This window comes from Bos javanicus, chromosome 2 (genome assembly GCF_032452875.1).
Source record: "Bos javanicus breed banteng chromosome 2, ARS-OSU_banteng_1.0, whole genome shotgun sequence".
NCBI classification, from domain to species: domain Eukaryota; kingdom Metazoa; phylum Chordata; class Mammalia; order Artiodactyla; family Bovidae; genus Bos; species Bos javanicus.
The window spans coordinates 23596308-23617093 of record NC_083869.1 but is presented as its reverse complement, the minus strand read 5'-3'; the positions used below and the strand labels follow the sequence as shown (position 1 = coordinate 23617093).

At 39.5% G+C, this 20786-nt stretch overlaps 1 protein-coding gene across 4 annotated transcripts in view; it reads left to right on the top strand.

Annotated features, from left to right (window-relative positions):
• The window catches only part of MAP3K20 (mitogen-activated protein kinase kinase kinase 20), a 165914-nt gene that overhangs the window by 11327 nt on the left and 133801 nt on the right, over nucleotides 1–20786 (top strand). For 3 of the 4 annotated variants that reach the window (XM_061435194.1, XM_061435186.1, XM_061435201.1), the window contains exon 2: nucleotides 1920–2112. In XM_061435194.1, the coding sequence (XP_061291178.1) occupies nucleotides 1954–2112 (159 nt within the window). In that variant the 5' untranslated portion in view covers nucleotides 1920–1953. Of the gene's footprint in view, nucleotides 1–1278; nucleotides 1750–1919; nucleotides 2113–20786 lie in introns of those variants that run through there. The other variant, XM_061435189.1, reaches the window with a different exon arrangement.

Here is a 20786-nt window from a genome sequence, read left to right as displayed (position 1 = left end):
CACCGAGGGACTCTTACAAGCAGTGTTTTGCATTTTGTTGAACAAACATTTTGCAGATAAGAAGAAACTTGCATGTTCTATGTACCTATCTTTGGCATGGTCTTAAATTTTGTGTTTTGGGGGGTCCTTTTTTTTTTCTCTAATTAACAAAATATGAATCGAAGCAAAAGTTAGGTAACATTTTTGCCTCAAAAATGTACTGACTGTATTTTGATACTGTGTTTACTTATGTAGATTCTAAAGCTATCGTTTAAACTTCAGAGGGTAAACAGTCTTCTCTCTTGCCTTCATCCCAAAGTAGAGTCAAGTTTGACTTCACTTAAGAAATCAGCATTCTTCAGTGACCTGATGCTCCTAAAATGGATTGGCTAGTCAGCAGCACAATCAGATCTATAATAGATACAAATTTGTACTAACATGTGTAATAGATATAAGTTGCCCCTCCTCCTCTTTCTTTTGAAAATAATTAGATTCCATAGAAAAGTAATAAAACGCCCACATACTTGTCACCTAGATTCACCAGTTCTTAACACTGTGCTGGATTTGCCTCCTTCCTTTGTATACCCGTTGACTTTTTTTTGGAGGGTGAAGGGGAGTCGAACTATTTTAAATTAAATTGGAGATATCATACTTTGATACAGCACCCAGTATATCTTCCAAGAACAAGGACATCCTTCTACAAAACCAAAATACCATTATTTGCCATGCAGAAAATAGTATTATCTAATGTATAACTAATATTCAAATTTCCCTAAAATCCTCATAATTGACTTCTGCAGTTTTGCGGGATCCAAAATCTAGTCAGTGATCATGCATTGCATTTAGTCATATTTCTTTGAAGTCCTCCATGTACTAGAAACTTCTCTGCCTTTTCAATCATGACTTTGACAGTTATGAAGAGACCAGGGGAGTTGTTTTGTAGAATGTCCTGTACATATGGATTCATCTTTTTGCTCCCTCAGTATAAGATTCTGATTTACAATTTGAGAAGAACATGCCTAAAAGCTTCTTTATCCATCTGCTTTTTTTGCGGGTTCAAAATTTTAGACCTTCTTGTTCTTGGTTGTAGGTTTTTGTTTTGTTTTTCCTGCTAATTTGTGGTTAGGTATAGAGTGTGAAGAATTACCCCTTACCTGGAGAATAGTGAAATTCCTTAGACTGCAGAAAATATCACTGTAATCTCTGTGAGAGGTAATCTGTTCCTCTGGAAACAGGCATAATATTTTTTTTTTTAAACATTCTTGGCAGAGATTACTGGATGACTTAATATATTGTAATCAAGGGCAAATTTTCTGCTCTTTAATTAAGTTCTGCTACAGGACACAGTCCAGGGAGCCACTTCTGGAAAGCACTTGGCCAGTTCTTCTCTCATCCCAGAGCTGACCACTTGCTTTTGGAATCCCAGCCCCAAGCGTGCGTTCTGTTTGCAGTGTTTGGGCCCTCCCGTGCCAGCATGCTCAGATGCTTAGGTTATGTATATTTTATGTTAAGTGAGTACAACGCAGGGAGATGGCATGCCTCAGATGCCAGAAGAGCTGTGCAAGCCTCCTGCTGAGAGCACACTTCCCGTTTGTCTTTGCGGTGGGAGAGAGACCTGGTTTCACGGTAGCCTTTAGGCAGAGCTGCTGGGGATGTGCAGGAAGTGCTGTTGCAGGCTTTGTCGGGGGGGAAATCTGAGCCATTTCTCTGGGGACAGCTGTATTTCAGAGTCTGGACAGGTTGCTGTTGAGTTTTGCTCGGGCTACCAGGGTAAGTGTTTTCATGTTGATTTGTTTATACTTCTGCGTTTCTTCCTCCTAAGTCATCAAGGCTTTTTGTGGAAGCACCACAGGACTTGGTATGCATTAGCTAAAGTGGAATTCAGGGGTTTCATTCTAATATGTTTCTAATCCAGCTTTTTTTTCCCCTTCCCTCTGCAGATTTTGTGGAAGTATAATACTTTGTCATTATGAGATGTCGTCTCTCGGTACCTCCTTTGTGCAAATTAAATTTGATGACTTGCAGTTTTTTGAAAACTGCGGTGGAGGGAGTTTTGGGAGTGTCTATCGAGCCAAATGGATATCACAGGACAAGGAGGTGGCTGTAAAGAAGCTACTCAAGATAGAGAAAGAGGTAAGGTCTTTTCCTGCTATCAGAAGTGGTCGTGATAGCATTTATGTAAGCTTTTCAACCTAGAGTCAGAGGTCACAGGCTGCCAGGGACCTAGCAGAGCCTTCGGGGCTGATCCATGAGGCTGTTTCCCAAATTTCCATTCTGGGAGCCCCATAAATAGCAATCGGTGCCACGTGTGCTGTAGGGTTGAGTTTTACTAGGGGTCATCTGAACTGAGAGGATTTCCTTCCATGGCGTGCAAGACTGAATGTTCTCTGATCTCTTGTCCTGGGGAGGTGAGCGCTCAGGTCTTCCCAGACTTTAGGCTTTGCCCTGGGTCAGCCAAAAGGGGTCAGTAAAGAGAAGTGTGTAAAGTTTTCATCCCCTTTCCACTTTTCTGGTGAATTTGTGGTCCCCAGGACGTCTTTTTGAAAAAGAAAAAGCATTATTTCTCTACTGAAATAGAAGCAATACCAGCTTCTTGGATTTCACCTCTACTTGAAGTGCAGAGTGATGGACTTTGTTTAATAAAAGTGCTACACAGAGAGCTGCTCTACTTGTAAAATTGGAAAAAACATTTTGACTTTCAGAGTCTGGAATTGGTGCTGGTCCTAGTGGAGCTCAGAACTTGTACACAGGCCCTTCATCTTTCTTAGGAAAGTGACACAGCATCGTCCCCACGTTCAGTTTGGTACCCAAACCCCACAGTAAAGCTAGCTGCAGAGATGACTTGCAGGAGCTCAGGGTGTCAGTAACTTTAAATAGCTACCCTCTGGAGTTTGCTTTGGTCGGTTCTATTTATGCCGTGTTTTGGCTAATTATTGTTCTTCTCAGTATGTTTTTAAAGTGAACTTTTCCATAAATATCCTTTAATCTCCCTGAATGATTTCCTTTTTTTCATTAACTGCTGCCAGGGAACCACAGCAGTTGGTTCAGAAAGGAAACCGAAATGGCCAAAATAGAAAGCGCTTTGTGTTGTTCCCTCCAGCACTGCTTTGTGACTGTGTGACCAGCAGTGGTGTGCGTGATTTGTGAACCCAACCCAGAGGACTAAGATACCTCTGTAGGTTGTAGAAAGCATTAAGAAGTGACAGCTTTTAAAGCTAATGTGTGCTCCAAACCAAAAGGCTACTATGTAGAAAAAGGTTTCTCCCAGTCATGTGTTGATCAATTTTAAATAGTAGCCAAATGATAAAATTATTTCTTTTTTTGGAGTTGAACCTATCTTTTTTTTTTTTAATCTGGTGAACTCTTGAGCCCTTTATAGGCAGGCATTGTTGTACTCATTCTGTAGGTTGGGAAATAGAGCTTTGCAAAATATGTACAGCTGCCCCAGTAGGGGTGGATGAAATCCAGACCGGACCCCCTATTCTCTAGTTTTTAATTCTGAAACCTCTAGTTTGACCAGGTAAGAACAGATAATAAACTGGTTCCATCAAATTTATATTCAAGAAGTATATAAGTATGCTAATATGTTTAAGCATCATACGACTTCAGTACAGTGAACGTGTTCTTACGTGACTGTTGGATATGAGAAAGACTTTGAGACGTGAAACAAATTTTAATAGGAAGACAGTAATTGCAGCCCATTGACTCCACCGCCATCCATAGCCAGTACCATTTTTTACTGTCTGAGAGAGAACCAGGAACATGACACAGGGAAGCACAGGAGTGAAAGCAGGAACTGGAAACTGCCAGATCCTGCTCTTGTGTAGATATTTAACTCGAGTGCATATCATTCAGAATTGGAGCTGACTACAGTAAACCACAGGAGCACGCCTCATAAACTTCTAAGTAGGAAAAACAGAAACTCAGTTTCAGCTCTGGGGCTCGGTTTAGGCAGTGACTGTGAGTGATAAAGACGCACGCTAAGTTACTGCAAAGTGTCTCCACACTTTCTGACTTAATGTGTGTTCAAGATGTAAATAATTTTGACTAGGGATTGGCAGTTATTGGAAAGGAAATATGCATTTCTTATGTAAATGTTTGTTATATTTTATGAACTATGTGTTGGCTTGGTGGCTAGATGTTTTCTCAGTGATAAGATAAAGGTTATACACTCTGGATTTTCTCTAATTTATAGATTCAGTCCTGTGTCACTTAGTCATTTTTGCGAATGAATCTTAGAAACAATGGAACATTTAATAATATATTTGTAGCTCAACTCATGGAACTCTTTAAGAATGACCTAATGTCTGGTTAAATATATATATGTTTTATGAAAGGTAGAAAAAGTTTATATATAACTCTTTAATTCTGCTTATGTGGGCACATAGAGGGACTTTTATTTGTAGACCTCTAGCGATTCATGGGGTCGCAAAGAGTCGGACACGACTGAGCGACTGAACTGAAGTGAGTTCAGTGAGTATATATTACTTTTCTGATTTAGAAAACAAAGAAAAATGGCATTTACTTAAAATTTTGGTAGTTCTTTACAACTTAGTTTTTTAAAATATTCATCCATTTGTTTTGTTTTTTAGATTCTACCTGTAAGTGATAGCAATAGTATTTGACCGTGTAACTCATTTCACTAAGCTCTAGATCCATCCATGTTGCTGCAGATGGAAAAATTTCATTCTTTTCTATGACTGAGTAGTGTTCCATTGTACATATAATATATACCACATCTTCTTTATCTATCCATCTGTTGGTGGGCACTTAGGTTGCTTCCATATCTTGTAAAACTTCATTGTTAAAAAATCCTTTACACCTAGTGAAAACCTACAAGGAGGTACCATGAGCTGTAGCATATCATTCCCCTAGAATCACAGCAATTAACACTGGCAACATTTGCTTTCTCTCTCTATATTATTGATTTATATATTTTATATATATATATGTATTGATTCTCTCTATATATTATTGGTTATATATTTTCTAGTGAACATAAGGGTAAATTGCAGATGCTATGTACCTTTATCTCTAAATACTTTAGCTTCTCTGAAGAACACAACTATAATGCAACTATTGGAAATTTAACATTGATTCAGTAGTACCAATTATACAAGTCTATTTTCAGATTTTTTCTATTGTCCCAATAATGGCTTTTTATGGCATTTTTTTTTCCTAATCCAGAATCACATACTGCATTTAGTGATATATCTATTTAGTCTGTTTTAATCTGCAACAATTTCTCTGCCTTTCTTTGTTTTTTAAACCTTGACATTTTTGAAGTGTGCTGGGAAGTTTTTGTAGAATATCCATCATTTGGGGTTAATCTGATTTCCTTTCCCTCTCACCTAGTTTAAGGTTATGTAGTTTTGGTAGGAATGCTATATAACAACACAAGTCCTTGGCTTATCTTAATGGAAGACCTATTATGTCAGTTTGTCCCATTATTGGTGACATTAATTATGAATCTTTGACTAAGAGAGGCTCACCCAATTTATCCCCAGTAAAAATACCTGTTTTCTCTTCATAATTAATAATTAAGATATTGATAGATACTTTGAGGTTATGTAAATACCTTCCCTCAACAAATATTACCCAATGTCTTTAGCATCCATTGCTGACTCTTGTTTGAATCAAATATTATTATGACAGTTACAGTGTAGAAAGCAAAAGGTTCTAGCATAAATGAGAGCCTTTCTTCCTTCCTTTCTTCAGTTGTTTATTGATTCATTTATTTATTTATTGTTTATTGATCCATTTTTTTATTGTCTCATTGTAGACTTAAGGATTCTTTTTCGAATTTGGAATGTTACAGTTCACTACTGTTGTTATTCACTTTCATGCTTAAATTGTTCCCGATTTAGCAAGTAAGAGTCCCTTCAGTTTGGCTCCTATGTCCTTTTGCTGTGTCTCCATCATTGGCATGAAAAGACGCTCCAGGCTCAGTTAGTTCCATTCCTGGAGTCAGCCATTTCTTCAGGAAGCCCTGATTCATGGTACCTGATGTGGGAGTATGATATTCAGAAACCTAGATTTGGCTAACAGGTTTGCTTATTGTAGACTGTTTAAAAAGGAGCCTTTGTCCTTTTGGGAGAACAGATGGTCATAGATAACTTTTATTTATGGAAGCATTTAATTACAATTTAAATATCATATATCTGGATAGTTATGAGCTGTGATACACTCCTATTAGAAATGTAAATTGATATATGTTTTGGGGAAAAGTTTAGCAAATATATAAAAAATCTTAAAATGTTTCCTTCCTTTGAGCCAGAAATTTTACTTTGAGGAATTTACCCTGAGGAAATAATTTGAGATATGCAGGAAGAAGGGTCTAATAAGTTGCTTATCTCAAATAAATAAGAATTGGAAATACTTCAAGTGTCCCACAACAAATTATCTTTTAAATTATGCTACATTCTTACCCTTCCTCCCCCCAAAATGTGAAAGGTGATGATTGTGTCAATTAACATGATCATAGGAATCATATCACACTGTATAGTACCTACCTATATTGAAATCATCATGTTGTATGCTTTAAATATATTACAGTTCTACTTGTCAATTATACATAAATGAATATGAAGAAAATTATGCTACATTCGTATAATGGAATTCCATTGCATTTGGAAGACTACTTAAAAAGCTAAGAAAATACTCATATTGCTAAGTGGTAAAAACAAGTTACAAAATAACATGTACTATCATCCAGGTGTCTTCTTGCTGTCTGTGTGGTATTTTTATTATACTTTCCTTTGTTTTTCATATTTTTATATGCTGATTTCATATTTCTTTTCCCCCCAACATTTTATTATGAAAATTTACAAATGTAAAGAAAAGTTGAAAGGGTGAAATTGAACATCTATATGTCTACCCTGTAGGATCTGTTATTAGCATAAACTCTTGCTTTATCATATGTGTGTCTGTGTATTCTTCCATCCATCAGTCCATTTTGATGCAGTTCAAGATGAGTTGCAGGTGTCAATAGTTTGCTTTTAAATATTTTAGTGTGTGTATTATTACCAGAGTTATTATGTGTTTGCAGGCTTGTTATCTTTTGAGATAAAATTTGCATGAAGTGAAACACACATATCACTATGTTTTGACAAATGTAAGCACAGTGTAACCCATATATTTACAGAAAAAAAAACACCTCAAGAAAAGTCATAGTTCTGACAACCTTTGTCACTTTCTAAGGATGTTCAAGTGAATTCAGTTTTTTATAAGCCACTTTAGTAGGTCACAACTCACAAATTTTCCAGTCTCCGTATGTGCTTTTCAAATGTTTAATGTTCACTTCTCCTTGCTTTCTCATAGCAGTGTATAGGATTTTCAGTGGTAATTTAGTTTGTTTTTATTAGTTGCAGATTTACTTATAGAGTGCTACTTATTTTTGTCTAAGTTTTCAATAGGAAAAAACGGTTTGATCTTAAGCTTATATGCCAAAGGTAAGAAAAGAAGTCATTATTGTATCTTTTTGGTAAATTCCCAATGAGCTGAGATCAAACCAAACTGCTTAGGCAGAAATTGAAGCAAGGAGTGGAGAAGGCAGAGGAAGACACCATGGATCCCAGTGTCCTCTTTCCAACCCCCGACCCAGAGGAGAGCAGCCTCTGCACTAGTGGTTCATCATCTTCACAGTGTGAACCAGACAAGTCTGTACTTGGCACTTTTTTCCTGTCTGAGAGATGGAAGCCTGCAAGCATTTGTAATCTATTGATATTTAACCAAAGTAGGAAACCAGATTTAAGTATAAGATTTGAAGGAAACATTCTTCCCCAAAAGAATAAAAAGGAAGCAGAATCCTCAAAAGCTGAAATATGAGACCCTTTCTTCAATTGCCTTCCTTTTATAAAACCCCACTTCCTTTATTAAAAACTTTTTTTCCTACCAAATTTAACTCTTCTGTGTGCATGCGTGCTCGCTAAGTCACTTGAGTCACGTCCAACTCTTTGCAACTTCATGGACAGTAGCCTGCCAGTATTCTCTGACCATGGGATTATCTCCACAAGAATACTGGAGTAGTTTGCTATTTCCTCCTCCAGGGGATCTTCCCAACTCAGAGATGGAACCTGCTTCTCCTGTATTGGCAGGCAGATTCTTTACCACTGAGCCACCTGGGAAGCCCCTTTACTGTTGTAGAAATATTGAAAGCCAGATAGAAGATTCAAAACTTTCCCACAGTGTAAATATTTATAGGTAGAGAGAAAAGATAAAAATATCAAAACTGGTCATAGGAACAGGAACTCTCAGTAACTTTTTATATAAAGGGGGAAATACTGGTGTGAGATAGAAAATGCAGTAGAAATTGAAACAGAACTCAGAAGGAACTTTAGTAAAAATAAGAGCTTTGATTATATAGATTTTATCAACATGACAGCATTTAGTGATTCATAGATGTCTAGCTAATGTTGTTGCCATCTTATTAACTCTCGAGAGACCCTTTTTCTTCTTCTTTGCTGTTCTGTAGATGACTTTTGGGGCTTCCCTCATAGCTCAGTCAGTAAAGAATCTGCCTGCAATGCAGGAGACTCGGGTTTGATTCCTGGGTCAGGAAGACCCCCTGGAGAAGGAAATGGCAACCCACTCCAGTATTCTTGCCTGGAGAATCCCATGGATGGAGGAGCCTGGGGGGCTACAGTCCATGGTGTCGCAAAGAGTCGGACACGACTGAGTGACTTTCATTTCATTCATTTCAGCTGACATTTTAGTGAATGAATTATTTGCATTCACTTAATTGTAGGAATGCTGTTTTACTATTTTCCCCATCCCTGAGCACAATAAAGAAGAATAACACTATTTACTTTCTTTGTAAATCCTCTCAGCATGTCAATGTATCGGTGGGACCAATACAAACAAAAATTAAACATCTTGGATACTTGATAAACTGCCATTGAGTTATGTATCGTTTCTGTGATTATTTGTCCAAAATGGTGCTCAAGAATTGCCACTTGGTATTTTTAAACATCAATTGGGTGGACTTAAGGATGCCAGAGTTACCATTTTAAGTTGCTGTTTTCAGATGCCCCAGTTCTTAGTGCCTTACTTATCTGTTACAGTATCTTCACATAACTAGTCTCTTCCTTTTCACTCAGAAGTCCCTTCATGAGTTATTATTTAAGATAACCCCACGCAGGATTTTTCTGTCTCCAATCAGAATTTACCCATTCTGCGGTCTATTCTTTTAGGTCAGTGGTTCTCAAAGTGTGGCCCCTGGACCAGTAGCATCAAGCATCACTTGGAAATTTGTTACAAATGCAAATTCTTGGACCGCACTCCACACCTACCTAGTCACGGGGACCTGGGGCCTGGCAATCTGGGCTCTAATAGGCTTCCCATGTGTTTCTGATGCCACTGGAACTTTAGGCTGTACCTAGCCAATCATGCCAGGTGCAGGCCATCCGTATGTTAACTCCAGTTTGCGATTTTAGGCACCTTGTGCAACTCGTGGTGGAGGGATTGTTGCTGTTGGAGGCTTTTGAGACCCTTAATTCATGCTCAGGTTAACCTCCTGTGCACAGGCCCTGCTCGGCAATGTCATTGGACATAATGAACTCAAGGCAGTCCTAGGAACATCAAACCATGCTGTAAAGTCAGAATAGCAGACATGTGTCATGCTTTGTAAAAACTTCAACTTGTTGGTTCCTAGAACTTCTGTTGAGAAAGGGTCAGAGGCCAAATTTACACTCTGCAGGAAAGAGCCATGCCAAGGTTTAGCATGGGTGCGGAACGGCAAGAGTGTATATGCTGTGTATTCAGCATCTCTGGTGGGAACTCTCTGCGGGCAAGAAAAGCCATTGCCTTAGTCACTGGTGCTGTCACCATCCTGCTCGTCATCGCTGTACCAAGTACAGCTACCACTGTGAGTGGTGACTTGGTTAGGGGCTTTCCATCACTCCCTCTTCCTCTTCACAGTCGCGTTACAAGATTATAACCTCCATTTGGAAGATCAGAAATCAAGACAGTCTTGGCTGATATAAACCTGGCTAATATAAACAGCACCCTTCTTGCTGGTCTCACAGCACCTGGCACTGTGCCTTGCTCAGAGTCAAGTATCTGTTCCTTGGTACTTGGGATCAAATCATATCACTGTAGACATCCCTCTTGTTCATCCTGTATGGATATGTCTACATTTTCTTCCTTTACTCCTTGAGCTGTGGAGAAGATAGAGCACATCTGTTTTCCCTGTATCAACTGTACCACTCTCATTTAGCTACATAGTAACAGTACTCTTAGCTATTACTTTGTCTTTATAAATGCCTTTGCTTTGGTACCTTTTTTAGACTGGTATGCATGCCATTTTCTCTTAGGGAATTTTAAACATTTCACTGTGCCATGCTTTGATTTTGTACTACATACCTAAATCACTTTGAATTAAAAGAATAAGCAATTTTAAATGATGGAATAATGAATCACTTTATTTGATCATTATGCAGTCACCCCTCCAGAGGTATATATAAAAAACTATCTATCACTCAGCTGTTTCTATGAGATGTTTCTGTTACTGGGAGCTTATAAGACATCCCAAAGTGAACTGCTATAAAGAGAAACAGAAAATTGGATACATGTTGAACAAATATGTAAATTAAATGAGTAAGCATGGTACTACTGGTATGTCAGAACCTAACACAAACCTTTCGGAGAGGTAAACTTATAGTGAGGAAAACTACAAGGATGGCTTCTCCTGGGACCAAGAGGACTTTAGAAAGTTACCTGAATTACAAATGACTTTTTACTATGTGATGTGAAATGCAGTTACATTAAGACAAACATCACTCTATGATGTTTCAGATCATTGATTTGATATAAAAGTCTTTTCTTTTTGCAATCAAAAGCCCCCATTCTTCTTATTTTTGCTTCTCAGTCATTTAAATTTTTAAAAATTCTTTCAGAATTTTGTCAGATTACGTATTTACTTGCCCGCGGAGGTTATTTTTGATTTGCCATATGTAACATTGTTACAACAGTTATTTTGGCTTTTCATTAAAGTTATTATTGATCTCAGTATACTAGGCAATAAACATTTCAGTTAATAACTTTTTTCTAGCCGTGTTCTAAGTATTGAACTGAAATCAAGCCAATGAATGCGTTCCAGTAAAGCTGTTATATCCTAACTGGTGCTATACAAACCTTGGCCTTTGCTGCTAGAAGAAAAATAGTATGAAGAACAAATTTAATTTTTGAGAAACACAAAGCCTAATATAGAGAGAACATTTGAAAAACTGAAAAATTGGAGGAGATTTTAAAACTATCTGAAATATTCACAAGTGAATATTCACAAATATTCACAAAACTATCTGAAATAGTTGTGAATATTTCAGATAGCTTTTAAATCGATATGATTGGATCTCAGTCTTCAGAATAGAATTGTGTCACTTGGGTATTAGATGCCTAGAATTTTCTTCTCTGCTTTCTAGTGAAGGCGAGAAGTCACTCACATGAAAGTCCCTAAGATAGAAGTCATCGTATCAATTTTTTTTCACTCATGCTTGATTCCTGCTCCTGGTTAGGACAACCAGTTTCTGTTTGATTGCTGCCACTGATGACGTGTGTGATGCAGGCTTTTCAATTTTGGAACAGTTTAATTCTTAGAATTAAGAATGAATTCTTAGAAAGTTCTTTATAATGTAACTTCCAGCCATACATAGTGGTCTCTTTCTCTGGGGCCATACAGAGAAAGTTCTTAGAAAGTTCTTTATAGTGTAACTTCCAGCCATACATAGTGGTCTCTTTCTCTGGGGCCATACAGAACAAATCTTACTCTCTTCCTCTCATGTGTCTGCTTCTTGAGCACACGATCTGTATTTGATTGATTTTTTTTTTTTTAATCTCTGCATTGTACCCAGCCCACCATAAATAATTAAGAAATGCTTAGGGAATAAAGAAAGAAAGAAACCTTGTGATCACATCTCAGCTTTCTCTTCTTTTGCAAGATTTTCGGAAAAGTTTTGCTCTTCCTGAATCTACAGTAAAGAACAGCCTGCATCTCTAGCCTACTTCATTCTTCGCCTCTTCTTCTCCATGTTTGGCTGATTTTTTGAGTTCTTAATAAATTAGTTTGTCTTTGAATGAAAGGTTCTGCTCTATGGCAGTTAGGCAGGATTTTCTTGACCATGGTTCTTATCTGGTTTGTTGTTTTTAACATGTTTCCAAGAAAGGAATCCAAGATGCTTTTTCTTAGCTGTGTTAATATCAGATGTTCATGGTTCGTGACCTGAGGAAAATTAAGGTGTCCTAAATGAAATGAGACCATCGGAATCTTAATGACTTGACAATATGACTCCTATCCCTGATACTATTCTTCAGGAAAATAGCGCTTGGTAAAATTAGCTACATTGCAACAGTTACACTGATAAGGATGGAAATGTCTACTGAGTGTTCTTGTAGGCTCTGCTCAAGAAGGGGACCACACAGCCGGTCTGCTTTTGAAGACAGATTATATTAAGCAATTAATGAATAAAATCAGTTTAACTCGCTATGTTTTTAAAACGTATAGAACAGTGCTTCCTTTAGTGGAAAACAATTGCTTTTGTTATTCTAACTATAGTTGTAGAGTCTGTCTTAAGATGTATGTGCGTGCTTAGTCGCTTCATTGTGCCCAACTGTTTGTGACCCCGTGGACTGTAGCCCACCAGTCTCTTCTGTCTATCGGATTCTCCAGGGAAGAATACTGGAGTGGGTTGCCATGCCCTCCTCCAGGGGATCTTCCTGACCCAGGGATCGAACCTGTCTGTGTGTCTTTCGTCTCCCGCCTTGGCAGGCAGGTTCTTTACCACTAGCACCACCTGAGAAGCCCCAACTAAAGAGTATGTTAAAACACTATAAAGACCTTTACCCTTCTTAAACACAGGCTGAACTTAGTGACTCACTTCCAAAGACTAGAGTATAGAGAAAGAAAAATTGGTAATTTTATAATGGACAAATCTTGCAAACATCACCTTAACCCCGTGATCGGGGTTAATAGCACTAGTGTTGAGTCGCATGGTAACCTGTCTCCAAAAAGATACGATGAGAAAACCACTTCATCTCTCTGGTCCTCTTCCCTTCAAACCCATAACCCCAGTCTAGTCATGAGGAAAATCAGATAAACCCAAATTGATGGACATTCTATAAAGTACCTGGCCATTACCCTTCAGCGTTATTAAGATCTTGAGAAACAAAGACCGAGAAACTGTCACAGTCCAAAGGAGACTGAGGCATGATGACCAAACATAATGTTATATCCTGAAATGGATTCTAGAACAGGAAAGAAAAAAGACATCAGTGTAAAAAATGGTGAAATCCAGATGAAGTCTGGAGTTTAGTTAATAGTAACATACCAGTAATGGTTTCTTAGTTCTCATTAATGTTCCCTGGTCATGCAGCATGTTGAAATTAGGGGAGACAGGGTGAGAAGAATGATCTGCCTTATCTTCTTAACTTTCCTATAAATCTAAAATTGTTCCAAAGTAAAAAAATTATATCTAAAAAGTAAAGAAAAACATTGAGCAGAGTAAGGGGAATCAGGAGCGCCAGCAGGGCGCTAATGTTGCCAGTTTATAGGGGCTGCTCTGGGTAGGCCTACTTGGGAAGGTGGTCTTTGAGTAAACGCTTGAAGTAAGAAAGGGAGCCATATACTTACATGGAAATAAAATAGTCCAGGCGTAGGGAACATGCAGATGCCAGGTGGGACCGTGCCGGGTAGTTGGGTAATAGCAGGGAGGCCGTGCTGCCTGGAGTGGAGTGAATAAGAGGAAGAAACAGGAAATGGGGCCGGAGAGGTAAAAAGGCCAAACAAGATAGGGCCTGTAGGCAATTGTAAGAGCTTCTGATTCCAATTAGGAGGAATTGGTGAGCAACCAGTGCTTTGGAGTACAGAAGTGAAATGACTAATATTTTGATATGGCCACTCTGGATACTTTGTTGAGTTAAGACTATATGGGGCAGAGGCAGGGACAGAAAGACCAGTTGGGGTTATAATGCAGACAAAGAGATGTTTGTGGCTGTTTTGGGCACAGGGAGGTTGCATTGGAAGCAGAAAGAAGTTGCATTTGAGGGATATTTTAGAGGTAGTTCTAGCCAGATTTGCTCACTCATTGGACATGCTATGTGAAAGCAGAGTCAAGAAGTCTCACAGGTTTTGCACCGAGGCGATGGAAAGATTTATTTGCCATCTTGGGAGATGGGCAAGATCATGGGTGGAGCAGGTTTGTGAGTGCAGATAAAGAGTTCCTTTTTGACACTGGCAGTGAACTAGGGAAGGAATTTACCGTCTAAACAATACCATATACAATGCAATAAAAATATGAAACAGTTGGAAATAACCCAAATGTCCATTGACAGGTGAATGGGTAAACAAAATATGGTGCATGATTAATTGAAATTACACTCCTCATTCCTTTAAAAGGAGTGTGATTCTGATACATGCTACAACATGGATGAATCGTGTGAAATAAGCCAAACACAAAAGGACAAATGTTGTGTGATTTTTACTTACATGGGATGCTTAAACTAGGCAAACTCATACAGAAAGTAGAGTAGTGCTTACCTTTAATAGCAACTGTGGAGAATTGGGAAGTCTTTAATTGATACAGAGTTTCTATTCAGGATGATAAATTCTGGAGATTGATTAATGGTGATGATTGCACAACAGTGTGACTGCACTTAATGCATTGTACACTTAAAATGATTAAAATAGTAAGTTTTATATATGTACCCCAACTAAAATATAAAGTTTTTATAAAAAAATAAATGAAATGCTAAGGGATACATTTAACAAAAGAATTGTGCAGTGTCTTTATGCTGAAAACTATAAAACATTGCTGAGAGGAATGAGAGAAGATGTAATAAATGGAGAGATATGCTATGTTTATAGGTTAGAATATATGTTATCAAGATGTCAGTTCTCCTGAAATTGATTTGTATATTCAGTACAATCCCAATCATAACACCAGCCAGCTTTTTGTAGAAATTGATAAGCAGATGGTAAAACATATATGGAAATGTGAAGGGCCTGGAAGAGCCAGAACAATTTTGGAAAAGAGGACAATGTTAGAGGACTTATACTACTTCTTTATATCAGTACTTACTATAAGGCTACACTTACCACATTATATGGTATCAAGATGTATGGATGGATCATCAAGGCAGAACAGAGAGTCTAGACATAGACCCATACATATTTGGTCAGTAGCTTTTTGACAGTGGTCCCGCGGCAATTCAGATGAGGATGAGAAGATGAAAGGATCATATTTTCAACAGATGGTGCTGTTGAACAGTTAGTGTCTATATGCCAAAAATTTGAGAACAACTGAACTGGAGAAATATTGTTGGTTACTGAGCAGCGATAAGGGTGTGTATTTTCTGCAGCCATATTCAGCTCTACAGGTTCAGGAGTGGAGTAGATAAAGCATGGAATTTATTCAGGGCTGCAGTTTTCCTGAGTACAGTGAAGCAAAAACCGAATAGAGGAGTTGAGGATGGATCTAAGGGAAGGATTCTATGAATTGTCTTGGAATTTAAGTGAGGGGAAGAGGGAAAGGAAGACCTCTGGGAAGGGCATGCATGCTAAGTCGCTTCAGTCATATCTGACTCTTTGCAACCCTATGGACTGCAGCCCACCAGGCTCCTCTGTCCACAGGATTTTCCAGGCAAGAGTACTGGTGTGGGTTGCCATGCCCTCCTCCAGGGGATCTTCCCGACCCAGGGATTGAACCCACATCTCTTATGTCTCCTGCATTGGGAGGTGGGTCCTTTACCACTCGTGCCACCTGGGAAGCCCCTCTGGGAAGGGAGTGGCATGAAAAGGCCAGGAGATTGTTGGAGTCCAGGTACTGGAAGGAAGGAGAGGGAAATCTAAGAGTGGGATGGGTGGATATCGGATTACAGAGGATGAAGTTACTGGTCATGCAGGGTCTAGGGTGTGACCAAAGGAATGCACCACTGAGGTGTGATGAAGGATTAGATTGTTGCAGCTGAGTTCAAGGACTTGAGAGGACAAGTGTCCGAGACTCGTTTATGTGCACGTAAGCATTCCTACCCTATGAGGCAGGAATTGTAATTGGAGAAAATGGCAGTGAGCTGGGAGCTGAAATCATCAGGCAATGAAGGGCCGCTGTCTGGAGTTAGTGTATGCTGACAACTGTAAAGGATAGTGGATGATGCTATCTAATGACAGATTCAGCTTTTAGAGATGGGAGGGAGCGCTGTCTGGAAGCAGTCATGAGGAGCTGGGAGGACGCCTTGCTCCCCTCCTGCCCCAAGGAACAAATGCTGAAAGAGACAGTAGCTACCATGGGGAGGGGTGCAGAAGACAGCCAGCTCCCGTCAGAAGGTGAGAGAGAGTTTAGGGAAGCTTCAACTTTCCATGGAAGTCTGAGACGACATCACCTGCTGGAGGGCAGTTTAGGAGACTGCCAAAAGTCTTTAAATGAAATGCTGTTTGATCTATCTCTTTTAAGAATTTGTTCTAAGGAAATGGTTGGAAAAGGGCACACGCATATGTGTTAAAGGCTTCGAATGCCATTTGATCCATCACTTTTAAGAGTTTGTTCTAAGGAAATGATTGGGAAAGGGCACATGTGTGTGTTAAGGGCTTTGGTAAAGAATTGGCCTGCGATGCAAGAGACCACCTGCAGAGCAGGAGACCGGAGTTAGACCCCTAGGTCGGGAAGATCCCCTGGAGAAGAAAATGGCAACCACTCCAGTATTCTTGCCTGGAGAATTGCATGGACAGAGGAGCCTGGTGAGCTTCAGTCCACAGGGCAAGAGTCAGACATGACTTAGCAGCTAAACTATGACCATATGTGTTAAGAGTTGTATATGGCCACAAAAAATGGGAAACAGTGAGCATATGCTACTTGTATAATCAGAAAAAAAAAAAAAAACAAACAGAACTAATAGCATGGAGACAGGGAAAACATCTCTGTGATTTGTAAGATTTGTATATGTGGGTGATTCACCCCTGTTTAGTTTTAGATCACGCGGAGTACCTTGAAAGTATACTCATATGCTTTTGATGTTTTCCGCTTCAGCTCCCCTAGAGTATCACTGATGGCACACGGACGGTTGTTTTTTTCCCTATGCTGCATGGTTTGTGGGATCTTAGTTCCCAGTGTTGTCCTGTGCTGTGCTCAGTTGCCCAGTTGTGTCCAACTCTTTATGACCCCATGAACTGTAACCTGCCAAGCTTCCCTGTCCATAGGATTGGTCAGGCAAGAATTCTAGAGCAGGTTGCCATTCCCTTCTCCAGGGGATCTTCCCGAGCCAGGGATTGAACCTTTGTATCTTGCTTCTCCTGCAGTGGCAGGCAGGTTCTTTAACATTGTGCCACCTGGGAAGCCCCCTTAGTTCCCAGACCAGGGATCAAACTAGGCCCTTGGCAGTGAAACCACAGAGTCTTAATCCCTGGACTGCCAGGGAGTTCCCAATGGTCCCCAGTTTTAATCTTTCTGTTTATATTAACTTTTTTCCCTTGATTTCTTTGCTGTCATGAAGTTCTGCATACACGTGGTATAAAGTAAACATGAATTCTACTTAGGAGTCTCTCCAGCTCTTAGTTGATAGACAAAGAAACACTGCAGACATTTTAAGTTAAATGCACATTTATCTGGACTTGCCATCTTAATCTTTTAGTATTCTTTAGGAAGACAAATAGAACATGTGGTTACTAACCAATAGAGCTTTAGAATTTTTCCTTTGTTTCTAGCTTGCTCCAGAGTTGGTAATTATAAGGGGAAGAAATCTGTATGAGTTCTGTAGGTGAAAGCGTGTAAAGAACACAGAACCAGAACTTGGGTGGCATCTGAAATGTGTCTTTTCCTTTATGATGGTGGATTTTTTTTTTAAATCTTTTTGTTTTAGCAAATGCATAAAGGTTCTGGAATGTTTACCCACAGCCATTTGTCAGAATGAGTGAGGACGAAATTTTCCTTTTTAAGAACTGTATATAAACAGAGAAAAACATTTCACACCTGTTTATCTTAGCAGGGCCTGCAAGGAAGGGAGGCTGATTCTCCATTAACTCTTCCATTCAGAGAAGACTTTAGAAAAGAGACAGACTCTCCTGTGACCCTGTCAGCCTCAGATAAGAGCCCTCAGAGCCAGACGTGTGGGGAGGGTGCCACCCTTGGTGTCTACAGACAAAAACCTGTCCTCCATTTCTCTTTTCAGGCCCATCCGTACGTTCTTTCAACTCACCTAGGGATAGTCTGTGTTCATAAGATGCTTCTTGGTACATTTTCAGAAGCACACTTTAGAGTTTTTTTCCTTAATGAAAACTACCTTTCAGTTTTAGTCGTTTGATCCGGCAAATCTCTCTCTTATCCTCTTGTATTAGGAAATCTAGTCGAGGAGACAGGTGAGGTGGGGTGTGATGTGATGTATTTGTCTCCTCTAAAGGAATGTTTGGTAATCTGCTTCCTTTTAAGATATTAATTTGATTCAGTAATAAGTAAGGCATGAGAAGGGAAATTAATAACCTTTTAACTTTAAAAAGAAACAAAGTCCTTTCTTTATACAACGTATAAATCAAAGAAGGTGGTGTCCTCTCTGACTGAATCGGTCTCTAAGCCATGTAAGAAAATCAGCCTGCTTTTGCTTTTTTCAGCCCCGTCACTGACTCACTCTCCATACAACCTGCTTAAGCCACTTCCATCTCGCACACAGCCCTGTCTTCCTTGATTTCAGTGCCTGCCTCACTTACTGTTTTCTGACCTGACCTCGCCCATCAACCCTCTGAGTGAATTTGGCATCCACTTTAAGGACCCCTGAGCCAGCTGCAGACTTCTGTCACGACCACGTACATGACTTGTAGCTCCACTTCCTTCAGCCACTTATGGGTAAAACCTCATAGCTTAGAACTTCTCTACCTTCAAAACAGCAAGCCTGAGTTTCGCTTCTCTGCCCGTAATTTACTTAACCCAGTCTTCCAGCTGCTCTGCTTTTCTTCATCCTTATCACGCATCTAGCCTTTATTCTCCAAACGCAGCACTCCATTCTGGATTCATTTGCCTCCTGGCCTGCAGGTTTCCCACTGCATTTATTTCAGTGTTCACCTCTTTGTTCTCATCTCCTTGACCTATTCCTCAAAGACAATGGCTTTGTGCATCTGTGCATCACCTTGCTCTGTGCTCACTATTTCCTTAATGGGCAAATGATATTAACATATGTATTCGCAGGTTTAGTTTTAATAATTTGACTGTGTCAAAAATTAAACCTTCCATCAGAAGACAAATGTTTACAACACTGAGGAACCCAAGTAATGAGAATTGCAAGGAAGGCCTGTAGTTTTAAATCAGGGCTGCAAACTGCAGCGTCTGCAGATGGTAATCTAATTTAAAGGAGTGAAGTGAGCCAGGCATCACACGGTAGGAAGTGGAGGGAGCTGGGGAGGTGGAGACGGTGGCTTCACTGTGTACAGCTGTGTGCTAGTCCATCAAGGTTATTTATTAAATGTGTTACCAACTGGTAGTTCATGGCTGTTTCTGTGCTGCAGATATTCTGTGTTTGATACACAGAGTACTTTAATTTTAAAAAGTTTATTGTCAACATTTAAAACTTAGATGATTTTATGTGAAAATCCAGATTTGTAGCTTCCTTGAAAAAGAAGCAAGCTGAGTCCCTGTTGTTGAGTCGTGACACTGATGACTTCCTTGATGATGGCAAGGCTCATATGGGAGTGCTAATTCTAGAAGATTTAGTAAAGATCAGTATTATAATTTTATAATTATGTCTCATTCACTAAGGTGCAATTTTCAATAGTATTTAACAATGCAATCAATAAAGAAAAGAATTGGTCTTCTAAAAAATTTATCTGTGAAGTGTATCTTGAAGGACTAAGAAATGTTAAGCTGAATCTCTTAAGAATGCAAAGAGTTCCTGTTATGGAGAAGGGATGTGTTCTCATAAATTTTTAAACTTCCTCATTTATTTTTTTCCTAATAAACCATACTGAACTCTGTTCTTGGAATGGACTTTTAACACAAAAATGGAAAGCACCGATACAGAAACGCAAAATGTAGGAACTTCCCTGGTGGTCCAGCAACTGAGACTCTGCGCTCCTAGTGAAGGGGGCTTAGATTCAATCCCTGGTCAGGAATCTAGATTCCACATCCTGCAACTAAAGATCCCACATACCCCAAAGAAGTGTCTGAAGTTTCCACATCCTGCAGCTGAGACCAGGTGCAGCCAAATAAATAAGTAAAAATAAATACTTTTTTTAAGAACCACAAAAAGTAAAAGACATGCGCTAAAATGTATGTTTAAGCAAGAAGTAGCTTTGCAAAGTGGATTAGGCAATGGAACCCCACTCCAGTGTTCTTGCCTGGAGAATCCCAGGGACGGGGGAGCCTGGTGGGCTGCTGTCGCACAGAGTTGGACACAACTAAACCAACAAAGAAATAGAGGAAAACAACAGAATGGGAAAGACTAGAGATCTCTTCAAGAAAATTAGAGATACCAAGGGAACATTTCATGCAAAGATGGGCACAATAAAGGACAGAAATGCTATGGACCTAACAGAAGCAGAAGATATGGAGAAGGCAATGGCACCCCACTCCAGTACTCCTGCCTGGAAAATCCCATGGACGGAGGAGCCTGGTAGGCTGCAGTCCATGGGGTCGCTAAGAGTCGGACATGACTGCACGACTTGACTTTCACTTTTCACTTTCATGCATTGGAGAAGGAAATGGCAACCCACTCCAGTGTTCTTACCTGGAGAATCACAGGGACGGGTGGGCTGCCGTCTCTGGGGTCGCACAGAGTCAGATATTAAGAAGAGATGGCAAGAATACACAGAAGAACTGTACAAAAAGATCTTCACAACC